The sequence below is a fragment of the Zeugodacus cucurbitae genome, chromosome 5 (assembly GCF_028554725.1).
Source record: "Zeugodacus cucurbitae isolate PBARC_wt_2022May chromosome 5, idZeuCucr1.2, whole genome shotgun sequence".
Classification (NCBI taxonomy): Eukaryota; Metazoa; Arthropoda; class Insecta; order Diptera; family Tephritidae; genus Zeugodacus; species Zeugodacus cucurbitae.
In genome coordinates, this window is record NC_071670.1 from 26,000,393 (window position 1) to 26,021,338 (window position 20,946).

At 34.1% G+C, this 20,946-nt stretch overlaps 1 protein-coding gene and 1 long non-coding RNA gene across 5 annotated transcripts in view; one reads left to right on the forward strand and one right to left on the reverse strand.

Annotated features, from left to right (window-relative positions):
• Zc3h18_1 (zinc finger CCCH domain-containing protein 18) overlaps positions 1-17,784 on the forward strand; it is a 33,385-nt gene extending 15,601 nt beyond the window's left edge. The window contains exons 1-9 of one of the 4 annotated variants that reach the window (XM_011194880.3): positions 4,145-4,430; positions 4,502-4,781; positions 5,958-6,273; positions 6,765-7,132; positions 7,272-8,051; positions 8,112-8,634; positions 12,610-12,777; positions 14,437-14,577; positions 17,386-17,784. In XM_011194880.3, the coding sequence (XP_011193182.1) occupies positions 6,000-6,273; positions 6,765-7,132; positions 7,272-8,051; positions 8,112-8,634; positions 12,610-12,777; positions 14,437-14,577; positions 17,386-17,585 (2,454 nt within the window). In that variant the 5' untranslated portion in view covers positions 4,145-4,430; positions 4,502-4,781; positions 5,958-5,999 and the 3' untranslated portion in view covers positions 17,586-17,784. Of the gene's footprint in view, positions 1-4,144; positions 4,431-4,501; positions 4,782-5,957; positions 6,274-6,764; positions 7,133-7,271; positions 8,052-8,111; positions 8,635-12,609; positions 12,778-14,436; positions 14,578-17,385 lie in introns of those variants that run through there. The other 3 variants (XM_011194883.3, XM_011194879.3, XM_054232185.1) reach the window with 3 other exon arrangements.
• LOC128922270 (uncharacterized) lies at positions 12,625-14,430 on the reverse strand. Its single transcript, XR_008471495.1, has 2 exons — positions 14,166-14,430; positions 12,625-12,869 (listed from the first exon to the last, which is right to left on the reverse strand). It is a non-coding gene; the product is annotated as an uncharacterized LOC128922270 (long non-coding RNA).
• Positions 17,785-20,946: the final 3,162 nt, after the last annotated feature.

The following is a 20,946-nucleotide window of genomic DNA, read 5'->3' on the forward strand; positions in this document are numbered from 1 at the left end:
CACGGTACAACTAACCATTGAGCTTTTTGCAATATGGCCGGAATGATTCCATCAGTACCGGGTGATTTAAATGCGGCCAAGGACTGGATTGCCCATTCTATCCTCCGTTCCGTTATGATATTTTCGGGTACGCTTACAGCCCTTTTCCCTTCGTAAGTGGGACTAGCCGCGTTCTTGCAGCCCGGGAGATGCACCCTGAACAAGTCTTCTAATGAATCCTTACAGTTTTCGGTCCACTCCCCGTCACCTTTGCGAGGCAGGGCTACAAAAGTTTTTCCAGGGCTGACGTTTGGTCCTGCGCACCAACTTTTTGTAGTCACTTAAAATATCCTTTTACTCATTCCAACAGTCCTCACATTCTGCTTGTTTGGCCCAGTTTAACGTTTCACCTACCATGCGTCTGTGCAATCCGAGCTCCTTGTTCCGCCAGGGGGCTTCGTTTTGCGCTTTAGTCGTAGAGTAGGACACGCGGAATGAAATGCTTTATTAAGAGCATTTGTGAATAGATTCACGCCTGTCTCTACTTCTTCATGTGAATTGAACACGCAAAGTCTTAATATTTTGTGCTCTAGTATTTGAACATAGAGATCCCAGTTTGTATTTCTGGGATTTCTCCTAACGTCTTCCTTAATATTCGGTTCAGATGTTATAGAGAAATAGATGTACCTGTAGTCAGAGAATGACAGTGTACTTAGCACTCTTCAATTCTCTACCGTTGCACGTCTATCGGTATAGAGTGTTATGTCTAAGACGCTTCTTGAGGTGGGTATTATTTATGTAGGCTCCTCTCCTCGGTTACCTATCACTAGTCTACTTTGTAAAATTAAGTTGAGTAGGGACTCACCTCTTTGATTGATGTCGGTGCTGCCCCAGTCGTGTGATGGGCGTTGGCATCGGCTTCCACTACTAGCGCCTGCTTCCCTCTTCGGGATGCAGCTACCAGCTTATGGACCTCCGCCGTGAGTGCCTCGTCATCATGTGGCAAGTAATAGGATGCAAGGAGTATAGGCGCATCCTTGACATCCTTTACTGTCACAACAGTCAAGTCGTCAGTGGAGAGGTTAAAATCAATATGGGAATACATATTTTAAACTGAGATGCTTCTCCACTTCACCTTTCTCGAGCGTGTTCTCGATACCGTCTGCGGGGTGGCGCTTCTTGAGGCGAAGGAACACATTCCAACGACCCACGCCATCTGCCCGAGCCTTGCGTACAGAATGCCGTCCGCCCCCTTATTGATCTGGAGGATATAGCTTTGGCCTCCATCTTCATTCGTCGATATTGCCACGCTCAACACCCTCCAGTTAATAGTCGGTACGTCCGGATTCTGCCTTTGTAGCAGCCCGAAAAGCATATTCCGGGTCCACTACGCGAGGTATAATTACCTTCACCTTGGGCATCGATGGAATATTATTGCGGTCCACCACCTCCAATCTATCATTTTCCCATAGTCTAGAAAGCGTTCTTATAGCTTCCTTTACCCATGTAAGCGACTGGCCTTCTATACACTTTAGGATTTTAACTCCGCCAAGCCACCCAGCTCCATTAAATGTGGGCATGGGTGCGCTTGGCTCAGCATCTATACTTCGCGAGGATGATTGGGCTTCTAAAGCTTCATTTCCTCTGTTTTCCACCGCTCCTGTGACATCTGCCCCAGCGGGTTACTAAGGTCAATGAGTGCCACGATCAAACATCGTTTTGCAATGTCACTGGCCGCCGCCGCTGCTTTGAACGTCGTTGGTTTATCGTCCGCATGCCTGACATGTTGCTTCTCAGCTACGTCCTTGCACTTCCACTTTTTCGCTGGCGCCTTCGGTTCGCTCTCCGTCGAACGCTGCCTCTCTTCAGCTATTTACTCCTCAATCCGATTAGAAAATGCTGGATCCGTGTTGCGAAATGGGCACGGCCGGGCTTCACCTCCTCTCTGGCCCAAGCCAACTGTTGCACCTCCTCTTCCTTCAGGCTGGTGAACTGTGTGTTACTGCCAGTCCATCAGCCCTTATATAGTCGAGTGTTGGCAATACTTCGCCACTCTAACATTCGGGTAACTACGAATATCGATGAGAGGATAAATCTTGCAAATTATCGATTTTGATTGTCGATTCTAATTTGTTCTCGTATCGTTCAATATGTAAAATTTTTGACAAATGAGCATAGATAGTGAGTGGAGCAGTGACCAATCTAATACAGCTATTGTTTGTTTAGCAGAGCATACATACATACATACAAACAATATAGCTCTGTTGAAAGTAATTTAATAGAAATATAAAACATATAACAAATAATTACAACACACTTACCTTCAAGTTTGCTTTTGAAATAAATGTCGGCAAGTTTTGAGCGGTTCATTGCATGTTTGTCCGTCTCTCTCTTATCTATAGCTGTCATCGATTGGCTAAGCGTTAAGCAGAAACTACATAGCTCGCGAATGCGAATGCGAACGTTTGACAGTTGAGTTGAATACACATGTTCTTATGAGATGGGCTACATAGCTTTCGCATGTTTTCGCAACCAACGCTCCGAATTTCGAACTCGGATTCGAAGACGCACAGAAGTTGAAAATTTTCAACTTTCATGCGCTAACACAGGAACCTTCATATTCTTAAGAATAGCAACCAACATTATGTTACTTACAATCTTGTGTGTTTTAATTATTTAAGCCCGTTTTCTTCGCTACAATATAAGTATTTTTGTGAAATATAATATTTATTAATATATTTGTCAAATATTTAAAATAATTTTTAATGATTAGGGGTGATGAAGTTTTAATAAGCAAAGTAGGTAGTTTGAATTTTCCTTCCGTTTCTTAATTCCAGGTTTTCTATGTACATTGCTTATAAAAATCAATAAAAATTTAAAATAGACGTCCATACTATTTAGGTCGTTTTCAGAATCGCAAAGAAAAAATGTGTATGTGTATCACCTTGTACACAGCTGCCAACGCAATCTAAAGCGCATTTATGGAGTTGCTCGATATATACACAGTCAAGCGCATTTTTTCGCTTTCGCATTCGCATACGCGAGCTATGTAGATTGAGCTTTATACATAAGCCAAAAGAACACATTATCCATTAATTCAAACAAACAGGCAGCACTTGTGGTGCAATCCTGCGCTAAAATGTCCCCTTAATCATGCCCAATAGTGTTGCACTATTTTCTTTGGTTGAAAATATTTAAATCTGCGAAATAAATTATGTTTGTCACTTCGTTTCTAGCAGAGTTCATGCCTTACGTTTAATTTAATAAATTATAATTAATATAGATATAGAAAACAATTTGATTCTGGTTTTTCTGTCATTCTCCTTCATATCATTTTCTCAAGTTCTGGTACCCTTCATTGATAAACATAAAAATCTATTTCATAAGCTAACTTTTATCCTTATTCTCCATTTTCAAATATATTTTTATTATATAACGTATATATCCATATGTATTTGCAAAATTCATTTACAAAATATATTTTAAAATTATAATTTTGTAATATATTGTAAATATTAGTTCGCATTTATGCGCAAATGCAACCATGTTAGGAATTTCAAAATGAAAACGAACTGTAATGCTCTAAACACAAAGACCTAGACACGGCAACCGTAGCGACGGCTGACTTCAAATGTTGCTTTGAAGCCGGTGTCTTGAACACATTGAAGACGGCAGTGGCATATCAAACAGCAATTTCATTGTTGCCGTACTAACATCTTTCATTTCAATAAAATTTACATATTTAGTTTAAAGTGAAATTATTTACGCAAAAAATGTAAAAATTGGCGATTTATTTGTTTTAAATAATCGATTATTATTATAAATGATATATCAAAGATATTTTACGTTTCTGCTGGAAAAATAACGTCATACTTGTGATAACTTTGAATAATTTTACATTTCACATGTTAGTGGCAGCTCTACAGCGGCCATTGTCGTCGGCAAAATTAGAAACATTTCTAATTTGGCGACAACGACAAATACAAGCCTGTTGTCGCGTAGTCGTATTGTTGTCAAAAAGTCTGTGCCCATAAGAACGCGTATATTTTAATATTTGACAGATGTCGCTCATCGCTTGTCGTCTTCTATGTGTTCAGCACAAGATAGAATTCAAGCGGGAGTTTAGAGATCCGATATGAACTCTGTGTAGTGTAGTCATCGATGAATTGTGTGGTTGGTAGTTGTGATTACGAAATCGGTTGATGTAGGCAACTCTCATAGTTAAGAGAAGCCATGTTTTTAATTCAACTGTGGGAATGGAATCATCTTAAAGTGGCTTGAGAAAAAATTAGAGGCGTTGATTGAGTGTACCATTTGATCTATAGAAAAGTTGTATACTAAATCTTGTGCAGAACGAGTTTTCTGGTCAAATATCTCAGGTTCACAATTATCATCAAAAGTTATTCCATCTAATTCGTCTGAAAACTTGTTCTAATATTTAAACGCTCCAGGTAAGGATTCATCGACGGTTTTCACCGATTTTTTAAATAAAGTTTTAGTGTTATATATGTGCGATTTCCAGAGATACGTTTTACGTACGCCCAAGTTGAATATTTAAAAATAAATGAACTAAAGTATTGTCTTAAATTCTTCCCAAGTAAAATTTTCGGTATATAATTGTGCGTAAGTGAAAAGTCGAGAACAGTCAAGTCGTGCAAGCGTACATTTGTGGTTAGTAAAAGTGCAGTGTAAAAATTGTTGATCGGTTTATCGCGTCGGTTTTTTAATGAAGGTTATGACAAATAAAAGGGAGATATTCAATATGTGGCATAAAGAAGACATTGTTTTATATGCTATTGAAGGTAAGAATTGAACATAGACTCGAAGGGTATTTTGCTGCATATATGCAAATTCACTCTTAACAAAAAATAAAAATAATGGAAACAATTCCAGTGCTACATAATATATGGTTACTTTTGCAAAGAGATAATATTATATACATATACAATTTTCGGCATTTACGTTTGCTCTGTTAAATGAAGTTTATTTTAAATGCTAGCGATTTTTTATTAACAGTGATGTGGATGGTCAAATGAAGAGAAGTTGCTATGTTACGTTGAAAATGTTATAAATACATTGTCTAAAGAAAAAAGAACCAATATTATTATTTGCTAGAAAAAAAAACAAAAAAATTTCCAAATAATGGTGTGATAAATAGAAGAAATGCCGAAAGTATGCCATGAACTAATTTAATATCGTTGTTCTAAAATAATAGAACCAGTCGTACCAATTTCCCTATAATCAAACTTTTTTTGGTAGGCATAATGAAAAATGAAAGTGAAAATAATACCTAGTTCTGTAGGTACACATTTTTCTAATCTACAATCTACGTTGTATAGTTATATTATTTATGTACATACATATACATACTTGGGTATGTTATGTATTCCAAAGAAGTCTATTTACAATTTTTTTTTGTATACAATTTTTTTTTCCATACATACATATATGACAAAAGTCGTGAATAGAATTATTTAAAATTTGTACACAATGTTGATGTTCATACTGCTAATTAAATCACACTTGCTCTCCATGTAATGCGAAACGAATTGTTCATCGAGGATTTTCTACATAGATACTTACTAATACTTAATAAATTCGAACAATTTACTATATTTTTTAAGGCCAAATTTATTTTATTTTTAAGTAAAATTTAAACCAAGAAAATTTGGAGATTTATTGTTTAAAGTATTTGACCGCATTGGTCAAATGTGGGCAATAATTGACATTTAAAATCGTTATGTTTAGTACATTTTAATTTTTTTAATGCCGAGTTACTAGTCTTAAGTCATATATAAAATCCAGATTCAATGGATAACGTATGACGTTTATTATTAATATGTACAAATATACATACGTAGTCATTATATTAAATATAAAAGTTTATGTGTTTTTAAACAAAGAATGTTGAAAAAATTAAAAACTTATATTTCATGTTAAGTAATATATATTATATGTTGAAATATCTCCATTCGCAGCGTTAAAGTTTTCGTGTGGCGCAAATAAAGGGGTAATAAAATATGGATTCGGATGATTCAAATGCCGGGTCTTCGGTATCAAATTCATCATCATCATCATCGGAAAATTCACGATCTTCACCAGAACCAATAAATGAAATTACAAATGCACCCAATGTGGAGACAATTGCGGAAGAACGAGAATTATCAAGAACAAATTCTCGTGGCTCCAATCATACTTCATCGAAATCTGAATTTAATTCTTCTTCATCATCTTCGTCTAGCGATAATGAAAATGATGAAATTAAATCACCACTAGAAAATGTGTCGAACAGAAGTAAGTTACAAAATTTAATTTACAAAAAAATTAGCTACATGAACACTATTAGGGAGTTCACAATTCATGTTATCATTAGTTTTTTTTTCTATCAATATTTCTTTATTTATTTGATCTGCTTTTATAAAGCTTAACAATAAGTTATAAAATCTTAAATCTATTTAAAATCTAGACAAGCTCAATTATTGAGCCGTTCTTGTAAAGTTCTTGTTATTACTGTTTTGCAAGTAAAATTTGAATATGCCAATGCGACTCTGAGTGATATGCATTTTTACTCTGCTATTTCTCTATGTGCTCTCTGTTGTTATTCGAATAATTGTTTTTAAATTTGATTGGTTTTTGGGATTATCTCGTAATTTAAAATTTTAGTTTTTTTTATTGTAAGTTGTTGACAAATATATGCATATAATCTGAAATGAAATTAAAATTGTAGGTAAAATAAATTGTTTATTCAATGTTCATTACATAAATTTGATTTTTTTGCAAATAAGGGAGCAATTCTGGTTCACCTCAGCAACCGAAATCTCTAAGAAGTTCGAGACATTCAAGTGTATCATCAAGCAGTAGTCGCAGCAACAGTCCCAATTCTATTTTCCGCAATAGTGTGCCAAATATAAGCCACGAGGAATTGAGTGATGTAAGCGATATGGAGAGTGAAAAACGTGAATCTGTTTTAAACAGCAGTAAGCCATCTGTAGAGGATGATGCCACAAACGTTTCTTCAGCATCAATTAATTTAGATCAAGATCGCAAAGAAACCAATTCGGAACTTCTCTACTCTTTGGAAGCCGAAAATAGCCAGAATGCAGTTATAACTGATTTGCGACAAAAACTAGATTTAATTAAGACTCATGGAAAGGTACCTATAAATATTGATCTTGTATTTATGAACTAGTTGTGAAAGTTATACAATTCCTAAATTTTTACGTAAAAACTTTAGGATTGCCTCAATTATATTTGAAAACTGATCATTTTTATTAAATTCCTATATATTTAAGACTACAGAAACGTCAAAAGCATTTGATGGGACAACAAATTTGGCTGATAACGAGAGGCAAACTGATCCAATAGAAGAATTGGTCAAACCTAATGATGAAGATGCCTTGGACTTTGAAGCTGAAGAAGGTGAATGTCAAGACATAAGTAAAGATGACGAAAAGATTATAGATGAAGCGAAAAGTAAACCAACCAATGACAAAGAAAAGACTTCTAAATCTGATGGAGAAGCAGAAGATGGAGAAGAACTAGAAGAAGGGGAGGTGTCGGATGAAGATGAGAAACGTCCCGAAGAGACTGAACCCAAACCGGTGTGTCGTTTTTATACACGTGGTCAATGTACATGGGGAATGAGCTGTCGCTTTCTTCATCCTGGTGTAACTGATAAAGGAAATTATACCATGTTTGATTTAGTTCGACCTGTTCCCGTAACACAAACAGGTCCATCCGCTTCTCGACCCTCAAATTATCCTGCTCACACAATTGACTATCATGATTTTCGAACAGATCGACCAGCATTGCATCAACGTTTGGGAATACAGCATCCTCCATCTGCTTATGGTGCACACCATGATCCGAGAGCAGCAACAGCTGATACTCCTGTCGTTATTGAAAGTGCTTGGGAACGTGGATTGCGTACAGCAAAAGAAATGATGCGCAAAGCAAATAAGCGAAAGGAGCAAGATATGGATTTTGAAGACAAGAAAATGAATTTAACTTTATCTCCAGATGAATTAGAAAAAGACGCATATTATTTGAAAGAAAGAGGTTCCCCGCAAGATGTAAGTAACAATTGAAAATTTGAAAAGTTAAGATAAAGATGCTAAATTTTAATCGCACAGATCGCTACACCATATGGTCGTCATAATTTATATCAAGAACCACTCGGTATGTACAGTCCCACTGAGCGTTTTGCACGTGGACCTCCAATAACAGCAGCATATGACGATGTGGACTCATATGGCCGTTCAACAAGATATCGTGAGTTGCCTCCTCATCGCATGCCACAATATGAAGATGAACGACGGGTGCGTCCTACTCGGGAAGTAATTGTACAGCGAGTTGAGCCCGTCGGTCGTGGGGATGAATGGCGTGACCCTTGGATGAGATCACCAGGTGTTCGTGGAGAATCTCGAGATCATAGCAGTAAACGCCGTCATGACCGTCGTAGTTACAGTAGTAATTCTTCCTATTCATCTTCAAGTAGTTCACGATCTGATTCAAGTTCCGAAAGTAGTCGTTCATCTTCTCCTGCAGGACACAGACGACGTTATAACAGTTCTCATAAAACATCGCCTACACGTAGACATGGAATACGTTCTGCTCGATCTCCTAGTTTGCCTCGACGACCACGTCACTCTCCAAGTAAGTATACTAACGTCTATCAATTCGTTATTCAGCCGTTTTCTTTATAAACCATTTGATAAAAACTTCCGTTTTAAATGAACAATTACACTGTTTACACACTCTTGGATTCCTTTAAAACTGGGTTTTACATTATAAGAATTCCCTGTAATTTTTTTATCGTTGATTTATAATTTTGTACTCTGTATTTACATTTATTGTAAACAATTAATTAAGCAAACTCTTCTGCTGTTCTATGCATTTTATAAGATTCTTAACTAGCTGACTCGGTGACGTATTTTTTTTCTGACTTAGAGGCAATAAATGAACAGATTTTTGATTTTATTGACTCTACTGATATTACTTTTTTATTAGGTTAATCTAAAAAAATCAAATAGTATTGACAGTTTTCTGAACATACTATTTCGAGAAAAACATTAACACACAAAAAGAGTGAGAAATCCATTGACTTTCAACATGATTCAATTATAAAAGGTTTGATAAGTAAGCAGCTTTCTCACTCTTTTTTGACAACCCTTCTGCGTTAGCAAAACAATAATGTTTTTTCGAAATATCATCAAAAAATTGTTCAAAATCTTTTATTTAGTAGCAGATATTTACCAATACTGTTTCATTTTTATCTGTTGTTTTCGAATTTTTTTATTGACATTTGATTTTTACATTGCGAAAACGGAAAAATTGTTTGATAAAATGAGATATATCGAGACGCTCATCTCTTTATTTGACTTAATGAATTTAAAACATGTACGATTGCACGATTGCAGAAAAACTAATCTATAGAGTCCAAAGAAATTCCAGTCGATGGTACAGGATGTACTGTGACAAAGACCAATGTGACAGCGAGTGAATTTCAAATAGACGGCAGAAAACTGATGAATGCAATTATAAGAAAGTTAAAAGGGCATATTATAGCAAGAACGTGTTTGAAAATAGTGTTTGTAGGAGATAACTAATATAGTTAAATAGGCCCAAGTCAACCTTAATGTTTGCTATTTAACTATTAACATTCCAATCGTGCTTCTTTGTTTTCACAATTGTTTATTTCACAGAAGGCAATTGGGACTATATCCTCAACTCTGGCACTTTTTGTAACCCTCTCGATGAAAGATTACGTAATCAATCAACGTTATTTATCCATTGTTAGAATCTTCCTAGCGCTTCAATTGAAGCGAAATCATAATGTGTAGGTCAACTTCTGCCAGACTAATCTGTTCGTAGGTGTCTGGTGATTTATTATTAAGTTCTAATACTAATTTCCGAAAATAAAATTAAATGTTTGTTTCATGGAGAACAATTTTAAATTTTATATTCTCTATAACTTAATATTAAATAGATATTAACTCTCTGGACTGGACGTGACTTACCTATACAAAAAATATAAATTCAAACCATTATTAGTAGAAAATCGGACATATTTTCATGCCACTTATTAATTTTGGATCTAGAATAGTAGTATATTTTACACTACTTAAAATATATTTTTAACTACTTTCACCAAAAAAGCGAATATTTTTTTCCCGTCTTTCTTTCCTTCGCAAATACAGCCTTTTGTAACGCAGTGTCAAATCTAAGCTGTCACTACTTACCAAACCTTTTATAATTAAATCATGGACTTTCAATTCTTTGTATAATTGACAGCCCTATTCTGTGCTCTTTACAAATTCAACAAATTTCTAATTTGTAAAAAATTGATCTTTATCATGCATCGTATTCTGTGTCTAAAATAAAAATCCCTTTTCTTTATAAGTTGTTAAGAAGTAAAATGCTCTTGACAAATAAAATATCTCGCTGTGGATAGTTGTGAAAGAGAATTTGTTGCAATGGAGATATTTTACTTTTGTCGTTAATTTTATAAATTTACAAAGAGGAAAAACATGAACATGTGGATGGCTCGCGTTACTGAGCCGTTTTTATAATATATTAAGAAGTTTATTTTTCCGTTTTTTGTATAAAAAAATGAGGATAATGAGGGTAACATTGAAATTGTTTTCTATATATTGCATGCGATTACAGCTTAGCAAATTTTTGCCAACAAAGAACAAAGTTTAGATTTCGTAGTCCCCAAGGAACTTTTCTGAAGCTAAACATAACAACCAACTAAATCAAAATTGCATTCCAGTTCCAGTTTTAAATATATTATAAAGGACATATGTATATGTATTATATTATGAAGTATTCTACGGCTTTGCGGGGGAGCAAAAGATTATGGAGGATCTGTGATGTAAAAGTGAATATATAAGCTCTGCCATTTGATTATCAATCAACTTTATTTACGCACGGCACTCCCTGTTTGGTTAGGTATAACCCTGTCATCTATATATAGTCAATGGAGTTGTGAAACCAAACCAAATACTTTGCAACAGGTCTGCAAGGCTTCAGTCGATATCTCGACATCAGAATCGGATAGATAGGCTGATAACTCTTTGGTCAATCATAAACCAAACTTATCAACGAAGCCACACTGAAGAAGGCTCGGTTAAAACAAACACTCATCCAAATAACAGTTTTTGCATGAAAAATAGTGCCAGCTTCGGAGCATGGAATATTTGCGCACCCTATGAAAAGTCTAGACCAAAAGCAATGGATTTATTGTGAAATTGAAGTTAAATAATTAACTATTTTGCAACAAATATTGAAATGTATTTGAAAACTTACGTTAAAAAATAATTCAAATCAATTTTTCAATTCAATTCGAATATAATTGGACAGAATCAGCTGTTTCTGTTTACATTATTTTGTTTCCCACACGTGTGGGGAAAAGCTATGCGTACTGAAGCTTTTTATTTTATCAAAATTGTCACAGAATACCAAAAAAATTCTTACTTGATAAAAATCTGAAAAAAATTTTTAACTTTTTTGTTATTTTGTCAAGTGCACAGAATAGGGCTGTACAATCACAGACAACATTAAGTTTTTTGTGATTTGCGCTTTTTTTATTATTATTATTATTTATTATTTATTTTATTATTTTTCTTTATTTTATCAAATTGATGTTGTGATTGATACTTTTTTCGTTTTCAGTTTTTTTTTTTAATTTTTATGAAAAGTACGCCTACTCAGATGTTTTGAATAAAAATTTGTGGTTTATATGGAATGTCAATTGCGAAAATTGATTAAAAAGTAGACTATATCCTGCCCCCGACCCTAAGCTATCAGCAAACAAAATTTATGCCAATTCGGTTCAGCCATTCTTTAGTTATAAATAGTGTAACTAACACGACTTTCTTTTATATTTATATATAATATATCGCTCTTTTACATGAATAGTGTCACAACTCAAAAACGTCGATTTTTCAAATCTCTCTTATTTAGCAAATATAGAAAAACGCCATAAGTTTATTGAATAAACTAATGGCCTGTAATATATTAAATAAAATGTTGAGTATAAGTGGACTAAAAAGAGTGTACTAAAGTTTTTTCTTAGGCATAATCTTGACACCTTTGGAATTATGTACTTATTTGTGAAAAATATAAATCAATTTCGCTGTCATAAGTTAAATGTGTCGTTATTGCTGAAAAAAGCAACATGGAAAAATTAATTCCCTTTCCACAAAAATCGTTCTAACACAAAATATGTGGCTCTTTCTGAAAAGAAAACCAAATTCACCCTATGACAATATGTGTTGTAACACAAAATATGTCGTTATTTCGTAAAAAAATATGACTAATTCTGGCACAACTGAGATGTGTCGTTATTTCGGTTAAAAAATAATGCAACATAACAAGTTTAATATCGGCACATTCTTATTTCACGGTTTATTTTTTTGAGTTATGACACTATTCATGTAAATGAGCGATATATAGATAGATTTTACATGAAATTTTGTAACTATTTATGTATGTAAGTCTCAAAAATTTATAAAAGTTTTGCTGAAATATTTATTTTTAATTTGGTACAAATAATTTAATATTGGTGTTGTTATTGAAAAATACGAAAATCCAACAATGCCCTTCATATTAAACCTTATTTTCTAGGCCTTCGACATTCTCCCAATGCGAAGAGAAAGGGTACTTTATCACCAACTGTGGAAAAAAGAAGTGCATACAGTCCAGTGCATAAGCGAAAGAAAACTGCGGCACAGACGAAAAAGTCGGACAAATTGAAATCCAGACACCGGGTTACGTCAAGTTCTTCTGGATCAGGTATTTCACACGATTCTATTAATTTTATTTATCCAGCATTGCTTGTCACTTGATCTATTCCTGAGCGAATGAAGTCAGTTTGGCAAGAATAGCTAGAAATATGGCGGAGAAATAAGCAGATGGACTGAAGGCCTGCAGTAGTCAAAAGTATTTACACATTTTTTTTAGTCAAAAGTATTTACACACAACTTGAACTCTAATTTAAATAAATTATTCTAAGTTACTATTCTAATGCGGTAAATTCATAATCGGTTACATCGCCTTTGGCATCAATAATAGCCTGCTTTATGGTCCGAATTGATTCAACACAATTGTGCGCTAAGTTAACTGTTAATTTAGACCGAATGTCGGTAATTTCGGTTATTATATCAATTGGTCTTTCATATTTAACGAAAGACCAAACATTTTAACTAAAATTTTGGTCAGGGCTGTGCGGAGGTCAACTTCATTTGCTTCATTTAAAACTTTTGTAGGTAAAGATCCTTCATGATATGGAGCATTGTCTTGTAGTAAAAACCTGTCAATATTTGGAAAAAGCCGACTAACCACAATAATGCCATGGTCATGTGAATTCTGATATATTCGGATGATTTAGAGTCCCTAATCAAATATCCAAACCAAATCTCCAAAATTTAAGTAAGAAAAACTTCCCCAAAAAATCATAATGTCACCTCCGACTCTGTTTAGCACCTAAACTGCATTATTCTTCTTCTCACGTGGTAAATGCATAAATCGTTTACTATAAAGCCATGGAACTAAAATTTAGCTTTATCTGCCCATGACAGGTTTTAGGATGCAATTTAAGGCAAATGAGAGGCAAATCGATTTTTTGGTTTCGGAAATATTGACAACTTTATGCACAACGTGAGCATTTCTGTTAACTTTTTTAATATCCTGAGCTGTGTAGCATCATTAACTGTTCATGCAATATGCTGATTCGATGGTTCTGCAATATTAATAGGACAAATTGTGGGATTTTGCATGACAGTTTCTACTAATCTTTCTATAATACATTATCTTTGAGTTATCACAGCTTTCTGTCCAATTCTCTTTAAATTATCCTTGCAATAACATTATATACAGTATTCCTTTAAATTCTATAATTTTTTCCTAACTCGGACACCGAAACACCAATCTTAAACTTTGTAACAGTTTATCCGATCTAGTTATAATCGATAATTCTTTTGTTTTCTGCATTTTATTTACCAAGTTTTATATTTTAAGTTTTTGTTAGTTATGTAGGTATGAATGCAATAGAAGCCAATCATTACTCTTGTTTCAACCAAATCCAAGAATGAAGCCTAAATCGCGGTGTGTAAATACTTTTGACTACTGCGAGTCATCAGTTCTTTTGCATATTTCTCTGTCATCTGTCCAGCTATTCTCACCAAACTGTTACGGGTATCGTTCGCTGGGGAATAGGTCAAGGTTTAGAACAAAATAACATTTTGTGGCACTGCCACAACAACAACAACGAGTAAAAGCTTTTTATGTGAAAATTGTATAAAAATAGTTCGATGTGTAAATAATTTTGACTATTTCTGTATATTTAAATAATAAATTTTACGAAGTCGTCAGTGTACTGAGAATTCGAAGCTGAATAGCTGAGTGGCAAGAAATAAAAACAAAATTATAAAAATTGTTATTTTGTTATTTTAGATTCATCCGATTCGAGCGATTCTGATTCTGATTCGGGTTCGTCCAGTTCTGACAGTTCGTCGATGTCCAGAGGGCGGCCTAGGACTAAACGTTCTAGAACAACTGATAAATTGGTCCATGAACGTAGATCTGTGAAAAAAGGTATGTTTTTATATTATTGGCTATTATTTTATGTATTTTATAATATTTGCAACCTTGAATGCCAAAAAGTAAGAAAGTTTGGTATTAAAAAATATTTTTTGTTAGCTAAGCAACCATTGCACAGTGGTTCGGCTTGTATGAAGGCGCGGCCATAAATACTTGAGGTATCACTGAGATTTACCCATATTTTCGGTTAAAATTTACCCTTATGAGCTGAGTTCAACTTGTTCGATATCTGGGGACTTAAAAAGTTATAGTCCGTTTTCGACAATTTTTTCACAAGTGAAGTCAGAGATGATATGTACTATTTGTGTAAAGTTTTATTCCACTATCTTCATTGGTTCCTTATGTATACATGATAAGGTAAAGGAATCAGATGGAATTCAAATTTGAGTTATAAGGAAAGTAGTCGTGGTTGTGAACCGATTTCGCCCATTTTTTATTCGTGTTATCAGGGTGTAAAGAAAATATTATATACCGAATTTCATTGAAATCTGTCGAGTAGTTCCTGAGGTATGGTTTTTGACCCATAAGTGAGCGATGCCACGCCCATTTTTCATTTTGTAAAAAAATCTGAGTGCTGCTTCCTTCTACTATTATTTCTGTGAAATTTAGTGTTTCTGTCGTTTTTCGTTAGTGAGTTAACCCAATTAGTAATTTTCAACCTAACATTTGTATGGAGGGTGGGCGTGGTTATTATCCGATTTCAACTATTTTGTTGTTGTTGTAGCGGCATAAAACATTCCCCAAATAATTTTGAGGAATGCTGCCGATTTGACAGTCCTTGGCCGGATAAAAATCCGGGTCCGTTCCGGTTACGTAGAACCGACTGTCGTGGGAACGGATTTCAACTATTTTCATGGTGTGTGGTGGGGTACGTAAGAGAACTGATTGCAGAAAGCTTGGTTTATATAGCACTTTTATGATGATGATGCGCTAATTCTTATGGTAATGGTGGGCCGTCAAAACTTTCAGAAAGGCTTGTAAAAATATTTAAAAAAGCGGGATAAAAGCTTAATATGATTTTTCGTTATACTTTCCTCCATCCAACCCCCATATTCCACCGATACGAAAAATATCATATAAAAAATTCATGTAGGAAAAAAGCGAATTATTAAGGAATTGAATACAATTAATTTTTTCACAGTTATTCAACAGCCATGTTAATTAATTAATTAATTTCACAAAATCACGAATCAAGTTAGTCTTAATTAACCACATAAGATAAAATAGGGACCTTTAACTTCAAAATCCATTAAACATAATCTTGGTTTGTTAACCTGAACAATTACCAGAACATTTTGAAGTGCGTTGTTGCTGCAAAATTTTTGAAAAATGTTCTGATGTGCTTTAAAAATGTGCAGGTGGTCATGCATTTAACTCTATTTTTTAGAATGTACCGTAAAATTTTTAGGAAAGCCCGGTTTGCAAATAGGAAGTTTGGACTATTTAGAGGACTTCGGTATACATTTTTACAAAAAATCGTGAGATGGAATTTTTGATTTTTCGCCTATGGGCGGAACCACTGTGCGTTGTTTGTAAATGGTTTACTGAATTCCGTACAAGTAATATGAGCATTGAAGGTAATGAACACAGTCAATATTTAAAAGGGGCTGTCACAGATGAAAACATCAAACAAACCCTCAAAATAATTTCATGCATCGTTCGTCAAGATAGTGTTAGACATCCGAATTTGAGAAATGCTTGAAGCAGAGTAATCGAAATAAATCCGCATTTTTTGGTTGCTATGCGTCAATGGATGAAGTCATGGTTGAGGATGGATTCATATATTCAGTTTGAAGTTCAACAGACACTTCTCGGAGGGTACAGCACGGGATAAATCGTTTAAAAAGTTTTTGATATATGTAGGTTTCAGCGGGTATGCAAAGACAAAAAAATAGACAAAAAACAGGAGTGAGCTCATGAACAAAACGAATATTTAATTTTTCAGTAACAATTTATAAATTGCATTTAAACGTAAAAAAATGTATATCGTGGCTTATGTTAAATAAACTTAAAAACTAGTTTTACATAAAATGTGTGAGCAAATAAGTGTTCCGTGTAGTACGAGATACAATTTTAAATTAATTCAAATTCAAAGCTTTATAGAATAATAAAAAATTATAATTGGGGAGTTCACAAGCTGTTCTATTGGTTTATTTATATAGTGCTCTATTGAATTAGAATAGATATCCATCCCGTAGTTCACTCCAGGGTTTCAAAGGCATTCAAAGTTTTGGATGCTCATCAGTAACTGGAACAGAAAGTATTCAGGATGAGATCCTTATAACCAGTGCCAATAACAGGAGACAAGTTGGTGCAATCCCAATCCCACCCCAAATTGAAATTGAATGTTCATCATGGTTATATGACGTGTTGACCAGGCAATAGAAATTAACTTAGATACTGGTGTATTCTGAGCATTCGACGAATTTGTATACAATTTTCAGCTTAACTATCACTATTAATTTCAAATATTTACGATGCAAAGAGCAAGTTATCAAATGTTTAAAATTTTCGACAAATCAGTTTTACTTTATTCACTTTGTGGTCGTCGATAAACTGGTCTGAATGATTGCATTAAATTTTTTGGGGAAAAACACATTGATTAAATTATACTTAACTACATGATTAAAATTGCTTCTATTGTAGATTATGAAACTGTTATGCAACCATAGGCGTTACTATTTCTGTTCAATTCAGTAAATTTTAATAATTTAGCTATTGGAAAAGGAAATTATATAGAATTAAAATACATTGAAAAACATATAAATAAATTTAACACTGTTCTTAATTATTTTTTTTTAGCGGAACCCACTAAAAAGAGATCACCAATATCAATTGAAATTAAGAAGCAGCCCACTGTAGGAGTATCAGCACTTGCTTCGTCACCAACACATTCGATAAATTCCGAAAAGGATCTAAAAAAATCTCGTCGAGAAGAATTATTAAAACAGCTTCGTGCAGTAGAGGACGCTATTGCAAAAAAAAGATCAAAACTCAATTAACACACAATTTAATAGCAGAAAGTAATGGAATAAAGTTATAATATAATGCGCACTACACAATTTATTTGAAGAGTGTATTTGTAAACAATTATTTTATGTAGAGAATTCCAGACTATGCTTAGAATGTCTTAATGGTTAAATGTACAATATTCGAGAAACAAACTTCATTATTATTAAAACATACATTTTGACCGTGGTATCTTATATTTTTCAGAATTTTTTAAGGGTCTAGTGCACTAAAGCATATATGTATCTAGTATAAAGTTAAATTTGATTTTTCTTTGAAATTTAAAATACATATATTAGTTAAAAATCGCTCGTATTTTTACTCCACACAGTAGAATACTGTCAAAATATAATTAGGTAGTGTGGTTTTGTAACCAAATCACTACTACAGGGCGAATACTTTCTACCATAACTCTAACAGTAATAGTATATACCAGCAATAAAGGTATAATACAAATATTCCCTGCAAGACAGGTACCGGAGAATTCTTCGGTGAAAAGCCAGGGAGCGGTACTAGCACTTTCAATGAAAGTTTCTATGCGATTCTTAAGGGCGAATTGACAAAAGTACCCGAAGTTCTTGTGTACGTGTGAACGTTCATCCCTTTCTTGCACATTACATTCCTCATTTAGCACATTATATATACCTCTTGCACAATTCGGGGAACGATCTTGGTACAATCACTGATGAAAGAGAAATTTAAAACCTTCTTGTGTGTTCAATTAGGAGGACTTTTTTGATTAATTTTCACCTTGTATTGAGGAAGCATAATGGATGGATTCGCCGAAATTAGTTCAATGGAAATAATACAGCAAGAGCATGGATGTTAAGACTAGAACGTTGCCCGTGCTAAATTTATAACTCCTGAAGTAAAAGGTAATTATTATCATCATTTATGTTGTGAAAATTAAATATTTACTTTATATTTTATAGAAACCCTCCTCACAGAAATTGGATGAATCTAGTACTAGTGAAATAAATGAAAGAACAGATCCTACAAAAACTCCTAAAGAAACCAAAAAAGGCCTCACATATTGTGCACAGCTTACACTTCCAGGTCACACGGGGTAGCCTTAGTCCGATAGCAAAAATTGTTCAACTATTCAATACTATATACATATGTATAAAGTGTAGTACGATAATACATGTATAAAGTAAACATAATAATAAACACCTAAATGTCATGATATTTTCAATAAATAAGATATATAATTAATGATTTTGTTATTAAGTTCTCATTTGGGATTTTGGTAGAACTAACCGAAAATAGCTGGTATAATTTCGGGGCCTTTGTGGGTCGCAGTACTGAAAGTGCACGTTCAGATATGGTTCGCAGTTTTTTATCTTTCATCCGTGATTATACCAATAACATTCTCCAAATTGTGCAAGAGGTATATATACATTGCTAAATGATGAATGTAATGTGCAAGAAAGGGATGAACGGTCACACGTACACAAGAGTTTCGTATACTTTTGTCAATTCGCCCTTAAGAATGACATAGAAACTTTCATTGAAACTGCTAGTACCGCTCCCTGGCTTTTCACCGAAGAATTCGCCGGTACCTGTCTTGCAGGGCATGATATAGCTCAAAACAAAACTTGTTCAAACACACGTAACTTTGGTTGTTTCTTTCTATCATTCAGGGTGTTGTACGAGAGAAGAGTTGATGTAACTGTTTATGCACATTTTGCCCTTTGCTGCATATGTGTGTATGTAGTGGTGATATTAAAATTTCTTTAAATATGTTGGAGTTTCAGTACCCATACCTTGCTGGGTTGTTTCTTTCAAAGGCAATCTAATGTCCCAATTATGGTTTACAACCAAACTGCATAGCAGTTGAAGTTCTGAAATTCGGTATTATCGATAAAAAGAATGCAATTGAATTTTTATCGAACTTCAACTTTTTTGTGGTATTACCGTTTTGAACACTGTCTCAGGTTCACAAAGAGAAGTTATCGAAATTTGTATACATATTTTATATAGTATACTTTAAGGCGCTCTTTTTCCAATAAAAACTTCTTTCTTATGTAACGAGACTCATCTTTTAAGCAGTCCTTAATAGCTATTCTCTATTGACTAAACAACGGTATCACTATCTTGTTGCCCAACAATTTAAGTCTTTCATCTTTATTCGATTTATTTTTTAATAGGAGATATGTTGGAAAGCTGGGTATATGAGTGCTGGCGTGTATACCAAAAGAAGTAGTGGTGACATCTGTGTCCTCCAAACTTTCTTCTAAAATATGTTATACTTCCTGCATCTCATGCTCCACACTTCCGGCTAAACTAAACTGCATCAAATTCGCAACAGCTTCTTCCAAAAGAAATAGTGATATTTATTAACTCCTACTCTTCTTGATCTACCTTCGGACTTGTTGTGTTATTTTTTTTCTTCTGTTTTGAATTTTAAGACCTTTCATATCTTAAATATAGTTTTTGATATAAAAATGCAATTTTATTAATGACAACCATCTCCGACGCGAGATGCGGAAATTTTGGAAATATCTCTCCAAAAAAATTGAAATTTAAAGGCCTTATCCCTTTTCTAAAATCTTTGGCATGTGCAGGATGTTTTCCCATTTCAGATATTAAAATTTCAAACTGTTTCCGATTTGGAATTTTCAACTTCACTTCAAATATTCCTTCAAACATCTCCGTCGTTTCTATGTCGCTCTGAATCATAGCAACGACAATTCTAATTGGAGAATCTCAATTAATTTTTGAGAATTGAGATTGTCGTTTCCAAGTCGTGGTCATTCTTATCGTCGTTTCGTTCCTAAATTCGTATTCTTGAAGTATATCGTATCTGCGTCCTCCAAACTTTCTTAAATATGGTTCTGGTGGTCCAGCTAATTACCGAGCTGCATTAAATTCGCAACAGCTTCTTCCAAAGGAGACAGTGGTATCTGTTTATTAACTCCTCCTCATGCTTACCATTTTGTTTGAGTACGTTTGTTATTCAAATATTCCCCTGCTAGACGGATAGAGTTATTTATCTTAGAGTGACGCAGTGGTTAACAGAGTCATCTGAAGTCGTTTGTTTGCTTTATTATTTTTACGCCTACTCCTTAGTCACAGGAAGTGGTCATTTGTGTGGTCACCGCCTCGTTACTAAAATTTCAGTCCAAAAATGAAAGAAATTGTATAATAACCACGCCCACCTCCCATACAAAGGTTATGCTGAAAATTACTAAAAGTGAGTTAACTCACTAACGAAAAAAGGCAGAAACGTTAAGAAAGGAGCTGCACTCAAATTTTTTTACAAAATGGAAAATGGGCGTGGCGTCGCCCACTTATGGGTCAAAAACCATACCTCAGGAACTACTTGATTTCAATGAAATTCGGTATATAATA